The sequence below is a fragment of the Ochotona curzoniae genome, unplaced genomic scaffold (genome assembly GCF_017591425.1).
Source record: "Ochotona curzoniae isolate NIBS_2020 unplaced genomic scaffold, NIBS_Ocur_1.0 contig_1014, whole genome shotgun sequence".
Classification (NCBI taxonomy): domain Eukaryota; kingdom Metazoa; phylum Chordata; class Mammalia; order Lagomorpha; family Ochotonidae; genus Ochotona; species Ochotona curzoniae.
Genome location: NW_024464920.1, coordinates 30,898,203 through 30,915,242, shown reverse-complemented (window position 1 = coordinate 30,915,242; position 17,040 = coordinate 30,898,203). Strand labels below are relative to the sequence as shown.

Sequence of the window (17,040 nt, the reverse complement as noted above, 5' to 3'; positions counted from 1 at the left end):
GACACTGTGATCTCAAGACAGAACAAGACAGAGTTTCTGTCTTCTTGGAATCCACAGTATAATAAAGGAATTAAGTCATTCTGAAAGCATTTTTAAATAAAATGTAATAAGTACTTTGATAGGCAAAGTAGGGTACGGGAACATTTATGTCTTACTGCACACGTAGAGTACAGAAGAATGCCGGGCTTGGCACTGTAATTTTCATCGCTGTCATTGTTGGGAGTGTCTGCACAGAACGGCCACCTTTCCTCCAGTGGGTTTAAGGGAGACTCCACAGAGGAATTTGTGATTGAATGAAGGGAAAGCTGAACCCATGGCTGGAGTTTAAGGTGAAATGAAAAAGGAAAGTGGTGGGAGAAGACAAAATAAAAAATTAGGTGCAAGTAAACTCAGAAAAAAACGTCTTTACATTTAAACTAATTAATGAACTAATTGAAGTACAATGAGAGAGAGCGCGTGCTCCCACCCACCATTCTCTCCTCAGATGCCTGCAACAGCTGGGACTGGCTCAGGCCAAAGCTGGCACTTCAGTCCCCGCCTCCTATATGGATGGGTCAGGATCAACTCTTGGTGCCACCTCTGCTGTCTCCCAGGCTGCTTACTAGCAGGGATTTGAAATGGAGAATGCAACTGGAACTTGAACGCAGGTATTGTGACACTAGATGTCGGTGTATCAAGCAGTGTCTTAGCTGCCACACAAAACGCCCGGCCCAGAAAGGACGTTTCAATCCGGTGGATGGGAAGCATTCTTAGCATCACTTCACTGCAGAGAATGGATCCAAGCAATTCAGAAAGAAGGCAGCAAGGTCTTTCGGGAGACATAACGATGGCCCGGATGCGATGGCTCAGGGGCGGGAGGATGCCTCTGACATTCTGAGGGGTTGATCTGGCTGAGGGCCAGTACAGCTTAACAAGCCAGGGAACTCTGTTGGAGGGACAAGTGTCATACATCCGTCCTGAACTCTCACTACGATCTCAGCAGATGACAAAGTGCCTTTCTCTGGGCTGAACCGTTTCATTTCCATTTCTGTTCAACACAAGTTTGGACTCGAAACCAATGGATCTGTTGAGGTTTGCACCGATTAGCAATTCCTCCTCACTTTGTATGTCCTTCTGAATTATAAAATTCTCCAGCCTTTCTGGTAACCCTTGGCACAGATAAACTGTCTCAGGCCCCTGTAATATCTAATGGCAGGAAAGTCTCTGAAATCAAATATTCTGGAGACGCTACTTGCACTGCCCGTTGTCACCCGTCAGCTGGTGTGCCTGCTTTCCACGTAGCCCTTCAGCTGTTGCTTCCTTGCCTCCCCACAATGTCTCTGTGCTCACAGTACCACTTTATTTTGGCTACACAGACACGACCTTGCACCTCTTAAATTCTATGAACCAAGAACTGCTGTCTGTACTTTTCTTTATTTAAAAAAAAAAAGGCTGGAAAGATAAGGCAAGAATTGTGATACAGTGGGTTAAGCACCTGCCCCCCCACTTGGAATGCTTATGCCTCACATTGAAACAGCAGTTCAAGTTCGGTGCTTCATCCCGATACAGCTTCCTTCCTGTGCATCCTATGAGGCAGAAGAAGTTGATGGCTCAAGAACCCAGATGGAGTTCCAGGCTGTTGGCTCCCCGCTGGCCCGTCCCTGGTGCTCATGCTCGTTTGGTCATTGAATCAGTACATGAGAGGTCTTGCTCTCACTCTGCCTTTCCAGTAGACGAAAATCATCTATTTTTCAGAAGATGCTGGAAAGAAATGAAGTGAAAAGTAAGACACTTGAGAGCCAGGTGGCAAACTTGCCCTTCATCTTCACAGCCCAGCCCTCCTGTCCCCACCAGCTTCTGTGTTGTCACAATTGCTCTTCAACAGGCTCCTGTCTTGGCTGCCCCGAGACTCCAACCGTCTTCCCCAGCTCCTCTCTCAAACCTCCCTTGTCAAAGCAGCCCTCCCAGCACAATTCCGTTTTCTGTTTGATCTACAACGGCTTTATTTAATGCATTTAAATTTTCTCATCCTTATTGAAATTTGAGTGTTCCTTTGTATAACCAAGAGGGTCCCAAAAGCTTTCACTGCCCAAGATAAGCTCTTCTTTGCTTTTTTAGATGTTACTTTTTAATTCCTGCTATGTATGCTCTATTTTTGAAGGAAAAAAATATCCCAGAAAACCCCCAAGTCCAAGTGTCAGTAAAAATATTTTTGGAACATAATTTTCTGAGACATCTCACTTCTTTTCCAAGATACTTTCTGTATGAATCTCCTCTTCTTATACTGTGGAAACTCCTTGCAGACATGGAATTGTCATCTAGCATACTCTAGCGACTGAAGCGTTGTAAGCTTATGTCTCAGGAATGCTTGCTGGACTGGACGGGCTCTGTTTGCATTCCGTAACCTTCCAGGCTCAGGCTTCCCTTTCCCTCCCTGCAAGTGGCCAACCACAACCAGTAGAGGGCAGCAGAGGTGTAAAAGCCAATCCTCTGGATCGTGGCCAAGTCAAAGCCAGGACCATCAGGGGATGGATACCAAGTGTGGGGTTGTCAGATTTAGAAAATCAAAATGCATGATACTTCAGGATACTGCTATGTTAACATTTTTTGTTATATGAAATTCAAATCATCCGAGTGTCCTATATTTTACCTGCAGTGAGTGTTGCTACACACAAGCTGTGCGTTGAGGAAGTAGCATCGTTGCTTAGCAGGAACATATGGGGCGGAATCTGACAGGGGATGGTGTATGGCAAACTTAGCAAAAACTGAAAATGGGCGCTCTTCACACAGGGGCTGGACTAGCTCAAGGCCAGCCAGTGTCAGAGCTGGTGCTTGAGGAAAGGGCTGTACCGTGGAAGCTGTAGTGATTGGGATGACAAGCCTGTTGTCTGGCACCTGCTGTGAGGTGTGATGCACTGCGCGCACACACAGTGCAACAGATGGTGACAGTTTAAAGAGGATGTGCAACATCTCCGTGTGCTAAGATTCATTTGTGCAAACTTCTGCCCTTCAAAATGTGATAGCACACACGATTTTTATGACAGAAGGTATTTGTTGAGTTATTATGCTCCCGACTTTCTGTCTGGCGCGTTGTACGTGTGATTTCTTTATGTTTGATTTTTACTTTTCATGATACAGTTCCTCAGGCTCAGGAATTTCGCCTCGCACCCTCCCTACTGTCCCACCCCCAATGTTTTCCCCTACGTTATTAAAATAGCAAAGTCTTTCATAAACAGTCACAAGTCCATCCTTCTGCTATTGAAGTGTATTATGACACTGTAGGCATAAACGATAACACACATTTTTAAAAGATTTGTTTTTGTTTGAAAGGCAGGTGCCAGCACTGCAAGCAGAAGATTAGCCTGATATGCCGCTATGCTGGCTCCCATACTACACATTTACACGTTACTTTACAACATGCCTGTGTCACTTATTCAGACAGCAGTGACATCCATGTGTTTATAATTTCATTCTTTCTAATGGTTGCATAATGCTCTTTGATTTAGCATTATACATTCATTAAGTTTCCTACTGACAAAGAAATGTTTTTCTATGGATAAGCAGATTATTTTTCTGTTGCTTTTTGGCCTGTGAAAATGGTGTCATAAATATACTTATGTATTTGTCCTGATGTATTAGTGTTCTTACTTCTACAAAAGAGATTGCCAAAATTGGGATTACTTTTACTGAAGGGCAGAACATGTTAATTTCTTTAAAATTAAGCATTTAATTTTTTAGATTTATTTCTTTTTGTTGGAAAGGCAGATTTATAGAGAGAAGGGGAGACAGAGAGGAAGATCTTTCATCTGCTGGTTCACTTCTCAAATAACCACAATGGCCAGAGCTGAGATGATCCAAAGCCAGGAGCCAGGAGCTTCTTGTGGGTCTCCCACATAGGTGCAGGGTCCTAAGGCTTTGAGATATTCTCCACTGTATTCCCAGGCTGTAAGCAGGCAGCTAGATAGGAAGTAGAACAGCCAGGACACAAACTGGTGCTCATGTGAGGAGTTAGGAGAGTTTGCCAGTTGAGCCATCACACTAAGCCCAAGAGACAGAGAGGAAGGGACAGGGAGTGATACATATTTTCCATCCTCTGATTTGCTTTCCAAAAACCAACAACAGCTGGAGCTGGGCCAAAATAAGGCCAGAAGATTGGAACTTATATGTTCTCCCCTGTGGGTGCAGACATTCAGCCACTTGAGCCATCATGCTGCCTCACGGGTATGCATTAACTGGAAGTTGGAATAGAATGTGGAGCAGATACTTGAAACCCAAGCTTGCTGTGGGATGCAGGTGTCCTAAACTATATCATAACCACTATGCCAAATGGCCTCTGCAAGTTGCTGTATTTTTGAAAACATCATGAAATTACTTTTAAGTTTCTTGCGATCTGAGAATGGTCTTTGACAGAAAGGACAGGGTAAATTTCATAGAAGAGATGGTGATTGAGCAAAGACAAAGACGGTGAGTTAGACATGCAGTTTGTTCCCTGGTGAAGATGATTCCAGAAGGAACCATCAGTGAAGGCAAGGTCCATGAAGCAGAAGGAACATGCAGGGGCCAGTGTAGCCACAACTAAATGAGCAAAGGGAAAGTAGTGAGGAGGATGAGAGACAAGTGGATGGGCAGGACCTTGCTGCCTTCTGCTTTCACTGTGCTTGTGAAGTGGAGCCACAACCCTGAGGGAAGGAGTCACACAATCTGACCTGTTTTTAAAGGATGTCCATGGAAGATTCATTGAGGAAAAAAACATCTGCAGGAAGGTAGGTTGGAAATGAAGAGACTATAACAGTGAGAGGGTTTGTTCTCGGTGTGTTTTGTGGTACAGCCAAGGAGGTTTGTTGGTGGGTAGGATATGGTGTGTTTTGGATAAAACCAACGGGATTGGCTGTTAGATGGGATATGGGTGTGTTTTGGACAGAGCCAATAGGATCTTCTGGTAGACTGGGTATGCAATACAAAGCATAGAGAGGAGAGTCAGAGATCGCTCTGAATGTCAGATAGAGCAACCTGAAGGATGAAGTACCCAGCAACTGAGATGGTTCAGTGCTGTGGTTGAAATAGATTTGGAGAGGGGGTAAGGTCAGGAATTCCTAATTGGTCCTGTGAAGTTTTAAATACTAGATGTACAACTGGAGATGCTGAGTAGTTGCAAATACAAGATTGTATCCCAATAGAGAGGCATAGGAAGGTAGAGCACGTAGGTGACATTTAAAGCTACAAGAATGGAAAATCTAGATAGGGAAGACCAAGGGCAGAGTGTCATGGAAAAAGGAATGAACAGCAAGCAAGACTTCTCGGATGGAGAACACATCAGGCATACGAAGAGTTTTTGAAAAGTTCAAGGAAAGTGTGAGTTTTAGAATAGTTATGCATGAATTTCGAAAATAATTTTGCACTCATACATGTTTATATTTCACTTACGTTTTTCAAGTGCGTTCTACTGCAGACAGATCAAGTAATAAGTTAACTGAGAACTAACCATGATTAGCTGAATCCCCTGCTACATCCTAAGATGTCCTCAGAATCAGTGTATGCATCACCTTGCATGAACAAAGGTCCTTGGGAGCTGTTAAGGATCTTGAAACAGAGAGGTGGTGCTGGATTGTCCACATGGGCTCAGAGGAACCACAAGTGTCCTGGCGGGAGGTACGGAGTCAGGGTCAGAGAAGCAGAAGTTGGAGCAACAAGGTAACGAGCAAAATGGCACTTAAAAGTGTTGAAAACAGTCCCACTGAACTTCAGACTTCTAAAACATATGTGATAACACATTCCATTGTGGTGTTTCCTCTTTCTATGATTATCTTAGGCAGTGTCCCGCCCCTCCATGCACTTTCCACTCTCTTGTGGCACTGTCTGCACCTACTCAAATTACAGGAAGTTTATGATGAGGCCTTTATAACTGTTTCCTTGTGTCTCTCATTGTATACACCAACATAACCATTTGGCACATGATCTATATTGCATCAGCAAGGATGGGTTAGTTTTGATGACATAAGAAACAGCTCCACAACTTTAGATGAATAATACAACAAAGATTTATTCTCACTTATTCAAAAGCAGCTACAGGTTCTTACGACCTTCTGGGGTTCTTGTCCATTACTTAATGCCTCATCATTGCGTGTAGAGAATGAGCAGGAGTGAACTGAGCACTCGCAACTAAAGACCTTCATTGTAAAATGATGTGTTAGTTGCCCTTCACTGGTCAAGCAGGTCAGATGGCCACAATGAACTTCAAATCAACGGGGACATTATCAGTAGACAGTCCTACGTGCCAGGCATCTGCGTATCTATTTACTGAATGACACCTACCATGTCTTATCATTTCTGCTCTGTATGTAATTTCTATTTTACACAGTAATGCTACTATTGACTCAATTTTACCTTAACTTTATCCTTCCCCTTTTGGTTCTATTTTAATAGACCAAAAAGACAAAATTCTACTTTAACAATTCATCATGACAAATTAATGTGAAGTGCTTTTCATATTACCGTGAAATCACTTTCTCATAGCTGTACCTTAATTACATCCTTTACCTCATCTCATTGACTAAGGAGACGGCTAAGCCTTATTCACTCCTCACTTTCTGCATAACATGTTTAGGTTTTTACTAACGATACCTCTTCCACAGTGTGCCACCTGCTTCCTATAGAGATACACTAACACAATTACATCTCACACGTAACCAGAAAACTCATTATGAAACCACACAGGAAAAACGGCTTGTAAATACAAACAAGGTATATGAGACATTATAGCATATAATTTCATTTTATGATTCAAGCACATTGATTTACTTAATGAGATTGCCTAGGATAGATTTTAAGGGGATTTTAAAATTTATTATTTATTTTTATCTTATTTGAAAGATAGACAGACACACATAGTTCCATCAGCAAATTTACTTCTCAAATGTCCTCCACAGCTGGGGCTGGGCCAGGATGGAGCTAAGAGTTAGGGACCCAATTCAAGTCTCCCACATGAGTGGGAGAGACCCAACTCCTTGAGCCAACATCAGCTGTCTCGCAGAGTGTACGTTACCAGCAAGCTGAGATTGAAAGTAGAGCCAGGGCTTGAGCTGAGAAGTCCCAGCAGAGGGTGGGGACACATTCTGACCCAATCCCTATGGCAAACATGGGTCCCTATAGGGGGTGTGAAATGACAGCTTGGATCATGTGAGATAAATAATTATGTGTTTAGTAGGGAAAAAACTCTGTGTAAAACTTCCAGTGGCTTATTAGTGATCTTGCCATGGCCTCCTGAACCAAAGACAGATGTGCCTCCAACTCACTCCCTCCTCTGCTCAGCTCCTCCCCGTTCTCCACACTCTCAACTCTAGTGACTGGACGCTGGCCATCTTGGAATGGTTCTGGTTCTTTGTGGCCTTGACTCTCCACTGCGTTGACTTTGAGTAATTTCATAGAATGCTCCATAATGCAGACCAGTTAGAGATGTACCGTGGCTTGTTTTAGTAAAACTAAGAATGGTTTCTGTCTTTTTAAGGTGTTTGTAGTTAAGAAAAAAGGAAAAAGAAGGAAGAGTATGTGATGCAAACCATAAGTGGCCTGCCAAGCCAAAATATTTGCTATCTGGTTCTTTGCTCAAAAGGTGTTCTCCCTTTGTTCAAGAAGATTCTGCTTCATTATGTCATATTGTACTTTGTTCCTTAGTTCCTTCATTTGGGAAAATAAAAAAATCAGGTCTACAACTGTGCTGTCACTAGGTGCTGTGGCGACTAAACACTTGAAATGTGACCAGCCCAAATTAAGAGTGCTAGCAGGTCAAAATGCTCACTGGATTTCCAAATTTTATGATTGAAGAAAAACATAAAATACTTTATTAATGATTTTATATTAACTGCTGTAGTTTAATTTCAACACTTTAATAGTGTTTTGATAATATTTTTAAATGTTGCCTGTTTTATTATTGCTGTGAGAAGGAGAGACAGAGAAAAAGATCTTCCATCTTCTGGTTCACTCCCCAAGTGGCTGCAATGGCCAAAGCTGAGCTGATCTGAAACCAGGAGTCAGGAGCCAGCAGCTCCTTCTGGGTCTCCCATGCAGTGCGGGGGTCCCAAGGCCTTGGGCCATCCTCCATTGCTTTCCTAGGCCACAATTAGGGAGCTGGATGGGAAGTAGAGCAGTTGAACTGGTGCTCATATGGCATCCTATTGCTTGCAAGGCAGAGATTGGCCAATTGAGCCATCATGCCAGGCCCTTCTAGTTGTTATTTTAAGAGCTAGACAGAAAGAGCAAGGGTTTCTATCCACTGATTCCCCAGACGGTTGCAACAGTGAGGCTTGGGCCAGGCTGAAGCCAAGATCTTCTTCCAGGTCTCCCACATGTTTGGCAGAGCCCAGGATCTTGGGCTGTCTTCTGCTGCTTTCCCCAGCCGTGAGGAAGGAGATGGATGGAGGGGCAGCACCTGTGACACACACTCAGGCTCACACAGCGTGTCGGCATCTCAGGCTTGCTATACCATGATGCCAGCTCCACCTCTCTCTCTCTCTCTCTCTCTTTTTAATGTGGCCACTAGAAATCTTTGTTTTTTTCATTTTCTTGAGTAATGAAAATATTTTATTGTATTTTTTTATTTTATAAGTCCTTAATCCTCAAAGAAACAGTTACAGCTTGCTCATTGCAATTCAAAACTAATTTTAAATGCATTTATTTATATAGAGATATCTTATGCATTTCTTACACGAAATGATAGCAACGTCATGATACATCCCAGCCTCTCTTCCTTCTCACCTTTCTTATTTTCCTTTTAACTTTAATGATAACGTACTTTCAATTTCACTTACAATCACCAGATGCATGCTACACCAAATGCTAAAATACTCAACATGCAGAAAGTGAAACAACCCCTGTTTCTCATGAGCTACATGGGCTACAGACATGGGTAGGGAGAGAGGCAAAGCCCCTGGGAGGGAATAGGGACTGTGTGTGCCTGGCAGTCATGGTGGCTTGGACGCACAAGGGTCTCTTGTCTCCTGCCAACGTTGGCAGCTCCAGGGTGAGAGCAGCAGTCGTACAGTCACTGAAACCCTGCTGTAATTCGGCTCTGTCATCCTCAACTTCTCCTGATGACCCAAAACAACTCCTGGAGTTCCCGCTTGTCACCCTTGACTTCCAGGAAGAGAGAGAAGAAGGATTGAAAAGGCAAAGCGGCATGTAGGTCCTGCTAACTTTTGAAGGAACCCCTCTTTGAAATCACTCACTAGGCTCAGCACGGTGGCCTAGCAGCTAAAGTCCTCATCTTACATGTGCCGGGATCCCATATGGGTGCCGGTTCATGTCCCGGTGGCCCCACTTCTCATCCAGCTCCCTGCCTGTGGCCTTGAGACAGCAGTTGAGGATGTCCCAAAGTCTTGGGGCCCTGCACCCACAAGGGAGACCTGGAAGAAGCTCCTGGAAGCTCCTGGCTTCAGATCAGCTCAGCTCTGGCTCGATGTGACTACTTGGGGAGTAAAATCAGCAGATGGGAGATCTTCTTCTCTGTCTCTTCTCCTCTCTGTATCTCTGCCTTTCCAGTAAAAATAGTTTTTTTAAAAAAATGTACATGGGCTACAGACAAGGGTCAAATCCCAAGTTGTTAATTTCACTTACACATATTTTGTTCTCTCTGTATTAGCTACCACATAGTGAAAAGTGTGGAAAAAAGCATGGCATTTATCTCTGGGGATTGCTGTATTTCACTAAGCACAATGATGTCTAATTGCATTTATCTTGTTGCAAATTTACGTGTGTGGATCACATCCTTTTTTTTTTTAACTAGGAACACATTATATTTCTACTGCAAAATACTGCTCTATAGTCTTAATCAGGTTCAAGTTTTTTGTTTTTTTGTTTTTTTGTTTTTTTTGCCAAAACTCTTTCACAGCTGACTATGTAGCTGTACACCTTGCTGCATCTTAGCAGGGAACACACCGCGTTATCTGGGTCCCATTGTCAATCCCACTGTTTGGTGCCCTGATGCAGGGGCTACCTACCTGTGTGTCTGCCGTATAGGCAGGGTTAACCTTTGCAGTTTTGTAATGTGCTGTCGCCAGGTGATCAGTTCCTGTGTGTTTAGAATCGTCCCTTATCCTTGTTTGAACCGAGGATCCTGGGTGATGGGGGATCAGCTTTTTGATTCTGGTCAATCAGGTATTACAGAAGGGGTTACAAATGGTGTTTTCCACTTTAGAATTTCTTCATAAATTTATTAATGGGCACTTTTCTGCCATTCCTTATTATTTTTTTTAGTGAGTACTTTTTAAAGTACTTTACTTTTATTAGAAGCTGGGATGTATCATGTACACTGGAGATATCAATCTTTATTAATTCAACATATTATAGTCAAGTGCAGCCATGACTCTTCAGATTTCCCTAAATTTGGTTAAATGGGAGGCCCTTCAAACTTGCTTGTGAATATTTTAAAAATTTTATTATTTTTAAAGATTTATTTTATTATTATTATTATTATTTTTATTTTTATTGGAAAGTCAGACCCACAGAGAGGAGAGACAGAAAGATCTTCCATCTGCTGGTTCACTCCCCAAGTGGCTGCAATGGCCAGAGCTGAGCTGATCTGAAGCCAGGACCTCCTTCTGGATCTCCCAGGCCTTTGCAGGGTGCTAAGGCTCTGGGTCATCCTCCCCTCTTGTATCCTTGAGAGTCCCAGAGCTACCAAGGTGAGTGGTGTCCGGATCGGAACTTCACTGCTCCGTGTTTGCGGGGGCGAACTGTGTGCTTCCGAAGGGCGCCTGCTACGCTTTCGTTTTTGCAGTTTAAAGCAGACACGGTTTTTCCTCCTCGTGGACCCTGTGGGATACGCTTTTGGAACTGGCGCCACCGGAGCTCCCAGGAGGCGGGTCTCATAGTCCTGCTGCGGGGGACTGGGCGGAGATGCGGCCCGGCCCGCCCTCGCCCTTCGCCCGGCCCGGTGCCGGGAGCTCGGCCGGAGCTCGGCCGCCGCTCCGCCCCTGCGCGCGGGGCGCACGGTGCCGGGGCGTGCCCGGAAGCGGCCAGTCTCCGGGACGCGAGGCTGATTGGCCGTGCCCGCCATGCGCCTGGAATTGTTTGGGTTGAACTCCGGCAGGTGAAAATGGCCAGGAAGAATGGGCAGCACCTGCGCGAACTGCAGGGGCCTCTGCTGCCGCTCAAGGACCTCGCCGAGGTAGACGATGATTTTCTGCTGGAGGTGGCGGAGGAGGATGAGGACCAGGGCTTTGTGGACGCCGAGGAGCTCTGCGGCGGAGGCTTGAAGCCTGGCAGCCTGCCCGGGGGTGTCCACGGTGAGGGAGCGCGGGACCCCGGGGAGAAGGGCTTGGAGGTTTGAAGGAAATGAGTCTCACTTTGCTTGTTCTTGAGCGAGCGTCCCGTTGCTGCTAACAGAGGGCTCGTCAACAAAATCCATAATGATTTAGCATTTTCCTTTTCAAGTTCTCATAGTCACGTGCCAATGCTTGGTTGATTCGGGAACCTTTCGCTTCGTATTGACGTTGTGTAGTTTCTTCTGCACACGTTGTGGCTGGTATTTATGGGTAACGTGCAGACTGGTTTGGGGACTGACGGCAGTGTTGTGTTTCTGTTCTTACCGGCACAACAGCCATTGGCCTCACGTGGAGGCTAGAGCGACCGAGGGGCTAGAGTTGAAGTTACGTTTAAATAGCTACGTGTAGTTAGACTGTGTAGGTTTAAATAAAAAAACGCGCAGGTGATTTGTGGAGGGTTTGCTGTCTTGGGCCAGCTTACCATTTAAAAGCAAAGTATCCCAGAAGTAGTTACAGTGTTACTTCGCAGTTAAACTTCAGAAGGTGGTAAGTTCCTGCAAGCGGGAAAACAAAGCTGAGTTCTGTAATAAATGCAGCAAACATCTAGGAGCCCCTTTAAGCCAGGTGGAGCGACTTGTGCAATCGGCCCCGTGCTGGGAGGGCCCCGGGCATTTTTAAAAGCCCACTTGAAGGAAAGTAGTAGTCGAGCTTGGAGTAGCAGAAAGAGAGAGCGAGCGAGCGAGCTGATTTTAGAGGTGGAACAGCAAACCTCTTCCGTGTCCTGTGCTTACACCTTGGAATAGAACGACGAATGGAAAGGCTGTCCTGTGGTAGAGGGCTTATGGTGGAGTAGAAGGTACACAGAAAGGCAGGGGAGGGAGTGGGGGCCATGAAGTGCAGTGGCTCTGAGCTGGGGTTTGAAATATCTAACTTTTTTCTATTTCTCTCTCTTTTTAGTTATAATTTTAAATGAAAGCACACAGGAGAAATGTAAAGCGTTTGGACGTTTTCCCATTACAGGTGTTTGGTGGAGGGTGAAGGTGCGGGCAAAGCCTGTGGGGTCAGCGAACTACAGAGTTCAGGGACTTCCTTCTTATTTCCTACAGACTGATATGTCCCCACCAAATCAAAAAGAAATATGTTCCCTCTTCCTTACTGAGTGTCAGGTAACCAGTGATAAGATAGGTAGATTTCTGAAGTGGGTAGAGGAAGACTCAAGCTATGAAGACTTAAACTTTGAAAATCTTACGGAAAAACTTAGAACTTTCGAGAGGAAAGTGGAAAGGAAAGAAGACAACCCACCTGTGCAGAGTGAAGAGGGAGAGCCAGCACCCGACCACGAGCCGTGTCTTCCTGTGGAAGGGACAGGTTAAGTGTGATTTTTTTTTTTTTTATCATTGTGTTTGAGTGAAATTGTGGCATTTAGTGATTGGGTTGTTTAGAATATTGAGTATTGTATGTTAGCATGTATTTTATTAGAAGCAGTGTGGTGAAAGGATTGAGTAAGATTCCTTTGGTAACTTCCCAAGTCTGAAAGTGTGACTCTGTTTCTCTAACTTTTGTATTTATGGGGATCACCTGGAGTCATTAGGCAGTTGCTTATTATGATAAAGAAGGCAGGGAAGGAAGGACCCGAGCAGCTGGACCACCGCTTACAGCCTTCGAGGGTGCACATTAGCAGTGAGGTCGAACTGGATGCAAAGCCAGGCCCCCAACCCAGCCCTCTGATATAGTTGTCACATCCCAAGTGGCATCCTTGCTGATGCACTGGACACTTGCCCCTGGAGTAACTGTTCTAGTCAGAAGAAACAATTTGGCCCGGGGTCGTGGCCTCGTGTCTAAAGTCCTCGCCTTGAATGTGCCAGGATCCCACAAAGGTGCCAGTTCTAATCCCAGCAGCTCCACTTCCCATCCAGCTCCCTGCCTGTGGCCTGGGAAAGCAGTGAAGGATGGCCCAAAGCCTTGGGACTCTGCACCCATGTGGGAGACCTGGAAGAGGCTCCTGGTTCCTGGCTTCGGATCAGCACAGCAGTAGCCTTTGGGGTCACTTGGGGAGTGAATCATCAGATGGAAGATCTTCCTCTCTGTTTCTCCTCCTCTCTGTATATCTGACTTTGCAATAAAAATAAAATAAATCTTAAAAAAAGAACAATTTAAAAGGTTAATATATAAATGATGTGCTAATGCTGAAATTTAAATGTACGTTTGTATAGTATTCTGAAAATTTTTAATGCAAGTGAAAACGAAAGACTGAGAACTTGTTGTGTAAGCATTTAAATAATATTTTTAGTGTTAAACTCAGTGGAAACCAGTTGTGTTCGAAAATAATTGTCAAAGTACCAATTTCCCTTTGTAATAGACTTACTAATCTGATTTGAATTTTTGAGATAATTGTGCTGAGAAAATCTTATCAGACATCTTATGGGCTAATTTTATCTTATTTTCTGGTGATATCTTGTAGATCCCTATAAATATATGATGATAGGATTGCAGTTTCCAAAAATAATGGAATTCCTTCCAGTTCTTTTGCCTCGACATTTTAAACAGCTGATCAGCTCACACTCTAAAGAAGAAGTGTTGGACAAGATAGAAGGGATTTTGGGTTCCAATCCGTGGAAGCTTGGATTTCGAAGAGTAAGTAAGACACTTGCTCAACATTTACCAATTACCAATCTTGCGTTGAACAACCTCAACATTTTTGCATCTCTGTAAGAGGGAGAAATTCTGTGTAGGCCTCAGTGTCGATGCATTGTTCTTTTCGTGGTAGAAAATAAACTCTGCTTGCCAGGTGCTTATGCAAGTATGAAGTTAGCAAGTTAGTCAGTGGGAACTAGTACAGCAAAGTGACGGCTGTGTCCTTCCTTCCTCTGTATGAAAACATTGCTTACCTTGGATGCAGGCCCCTCTGAGTGCTCTCGTCCATGAAGTGAGAATCTCACCTGGCCTTAATTACCTCTTTAAAAACCCTGTAGTCCTTGAGTGTAATTGTTGATAGACACTTAGAAAGCTAAACAAGCCAGAAAGATAGGCAGACATGAATTTCCTGGTGCATGCCACATTTAGCACAGAAATCGTCACTGTTCATCGTGACACTTGTTTCTTCATGTCACCGGATACCCTGTTTATGTAAGAACAGTAAGTGCCTGTCTAGCCAAAACAGATTAGCAGAAATATATATTCATGCACACACACAAGATGGGTGGAGGAGAAACGTGTCAAAGTGATAGGAAATGATGTGGGCCCGGTGCACTGGCTCAGTGGCCTTACCTTGCATGCACTGGGCACTCCAGTTTGTGTCCAGGCTGCTCCACTTCCCATCCAGCTCCTTGCTTGTGACCATGGAAAGCAGCAGAGGATGGCCCAAAGCCTTGGAGCCCTGTACCCGTGTGGGAGACCTGGAAGAGTGCTGGCTTTGGATTGGCTCAGCTGGAGGGATTGCAGCCAGCTGGGGGTGAATCAGCAGATGGAATGTCTTTCTTTATCCTATTCTCTGTCAATCTGCCTTTTCAATAAAAATAAAATCTTTAAAAAGAGAGAGGAAGAGCAATTTCATAGGGAAAGACTCCCATAATTTGGGAGTTGATAATCAGGATTTAATTTTTTTTGTTTTGTTTTTAACGAGGAATGGTATAAACAGTATTTTGAAATAAGATAGATTCTGAAAGAAATAACTGAAGTGTTAAAATGGTGGCTGTAGAAGGGCTGGAAAAGGATTAAGCATGAGGTTCTTCTTTATGGTAAGCCTTGTGCTATTTAACTGTTTCATTTTTAAATTTTTGCAGCGAGAGGTAGAGAGAAACTGTTCCATCCCCTCGAACGCTCACACCAGCTGGAGTTGGGTCAGGCTACAACTGGAAGCTAGAAACCCAGCCCAGGTGTCACATAGGAGCAGCACAACCACTTCAGCTCATCGCCCGCCTCCTCCCAGGATCTGTATTAGCAGGAAGCTGGGGTCTGGAGTAGAGTCAGGACGCCACCCTGGGTACTTCAGTGTAGGACATGTTCTGCCTAACTGGTGTCTCAACCGCTGGCCCTAATGCCCACATCTGTTATTTGACTTTTAAACTTACAGGTAGGGGCTGGCAGTGTGACAGCAGTTTGAGCTAGTGCTTGGGAAGCTGGCATCGTGTATTGGAGTACTGCTTCAGTTCTAGTCGTCAGCTGTTTTCACTTGCGATCCGCCTCCCTGTTCATCCTCCCAGGGAAGCAGTGCAAGGCGGTCCAAACACTTGAGTTCCTGCTACCCAGGATAGAGTTCCTGGCTCCTGGTATCAACCTGGCCTTGCATTAGCTATTCTGGTCATTGGGGAGTGAATCAGCAAATGGAAAAATCTCTTTCTCCACGTCTCCCCCCGCCCCCCGCAGCCCCTTTTGTCACTGTGGCTTTCACATAAGCAAAAATAAATATTAAAAAAAACCTATTGCTTTAATAAAATATAGTTTCAAATTTTTGTAGATCTCTATCATAGTGCAACAAACTGAAAAATGTGGGTGTGTTTAGGCATGTAGTTTTTCTCCCTAAGTGTAGTTGCAATACTTACCTTGTGGAATTTAATTTTTATTGGGGCCGGCATTGTGGTACAATGGATTAAACTGCTGCTTGCGATGCCAGCATCCTATTTGGGTGCCACTCACGCCCCAACTTCACCACTTCTAATTCAACTCTTGCTAATCACCTGACCCAACCCCAACCGTTGCAGCCATTTGGGGAGTGATCCAACAGATGGAAAAACTCATTGTCCCACTCTTCCTTTCGAACAAATTAACAAACCTTTAAAAGCATTGTTATCAAATAAGGTAATTTTGAATGCAATTCTAATAACACCCACCAACATTTACAAATATGTCAAATTGGCTTTTTTTTTTTTTTTTAAAGATAACCTACCTGGAATTGAGGCTTGTGCAGTGTGAGGCAAGTTGGATGGCATTTCGTCAGTGCAGCCCTCTTCTTCGGCTGATGACTGATTTGCAGAAGAACGCATTGATCATATACTCTAAGCTGAAGCAGATATGTCAAGAACACGGGCACACGTGTGTGGAAGAAGCTGGTTTAAACCTGGAATTGTCAAAGCAGATGTCTTTTCAGGATGTTTGGGAGTCTCTGAAGTTTTTGAAGGATATCGGCGTGGTGATCCTTGAGAAAGGCCGTGTCTTTCTTTATGACCTTTACCAGGCGGAAAAGGGCATTGCCTCCTCCATATGTGAGCTGATGAAGAGACCTCCATGGTGTTTAGATGTCGACGTCAAGAAGGTCCTTGCATCTATTCACACCATCAAACCTGAGGATGCTGAACGTGATGATGCAACAGATGAAAGCAAACCTGATGACACACGACTGGAAAGTTCTGTGGACACAGCGGGCAGACAGGACAGTGATTGCTGCATTGGGAATGATGGTGAAGATGACGTTAGTGTAGACGCAAACGAGGCTCATCTGGATCCGGATCAAGTGGCTGCTTTGGAAATGATTTGCTCCAACGCTGTGACAGTCATAAGTGGGAAAGGTGGCTGTGGGAAGACCACAATTGTTAGCCGTCTTTTTAAGTATATAGAGCAGCTGGAAGAAAGAGAAGTAAAAAATGCTTGTAAAGATTTTGAGCAAGATCAGGGTGTCCCAGAAGAATGGAATACATTTACTGAGGAAAGTCAGCAAAAGGCAGACAAGGCTATAGAAGTTTTGCTCACGGCACCTACGGGGAAGGCGACGGGCTTACTCAGAGAGAAAACTGGTCTTCCTGCTTACACCCTGTATCAGGTAAAAACCTTTGACATTCAGTCCTGTAGATGAAATGCTTGACTTGAA

At 44.4% G+C, this 17,040-nt stretch overlaps 1 protein-coding gene across 2 annotated transcripts in view; it reads left to right on the top strand.

Moving 5' to 3' along the window:
* The first annotated feature begins 10,759 nt into the window (after positions 1–10,759).
* The window catches only part of HELB (DNA helicase B), a 39,720-nt gene continuing 33,439 nt past the window's right edge, over positions 10,760–17,040 (top strand). The window contains exons 1-4 of one of the 2 annotated variants that reach the window (XM_040982220.1): positions 10,760–11,258; positions 12,195–12,605; positions 13,699–13,871; positions 16,114–16,992. In XM_040982220.1, the coding sequence (XP_040838154.1) occupies positions 11,069–11,258; positions 12,195–12,605; positions 13,699–13,871; positions 16,114–16,992 (1,653 nt within the window). In that variant the 5' untranslated portion in view covers positions 10,760–11,068. The remainder of the gene's footprint in view (positions 11,259–12,194; positions 12,606–13,698; positions 13,872–16,113; positions 16,993–17,040) is intronic. The other variant, XM_040982211.1, reaches the window with a different exon arrangement.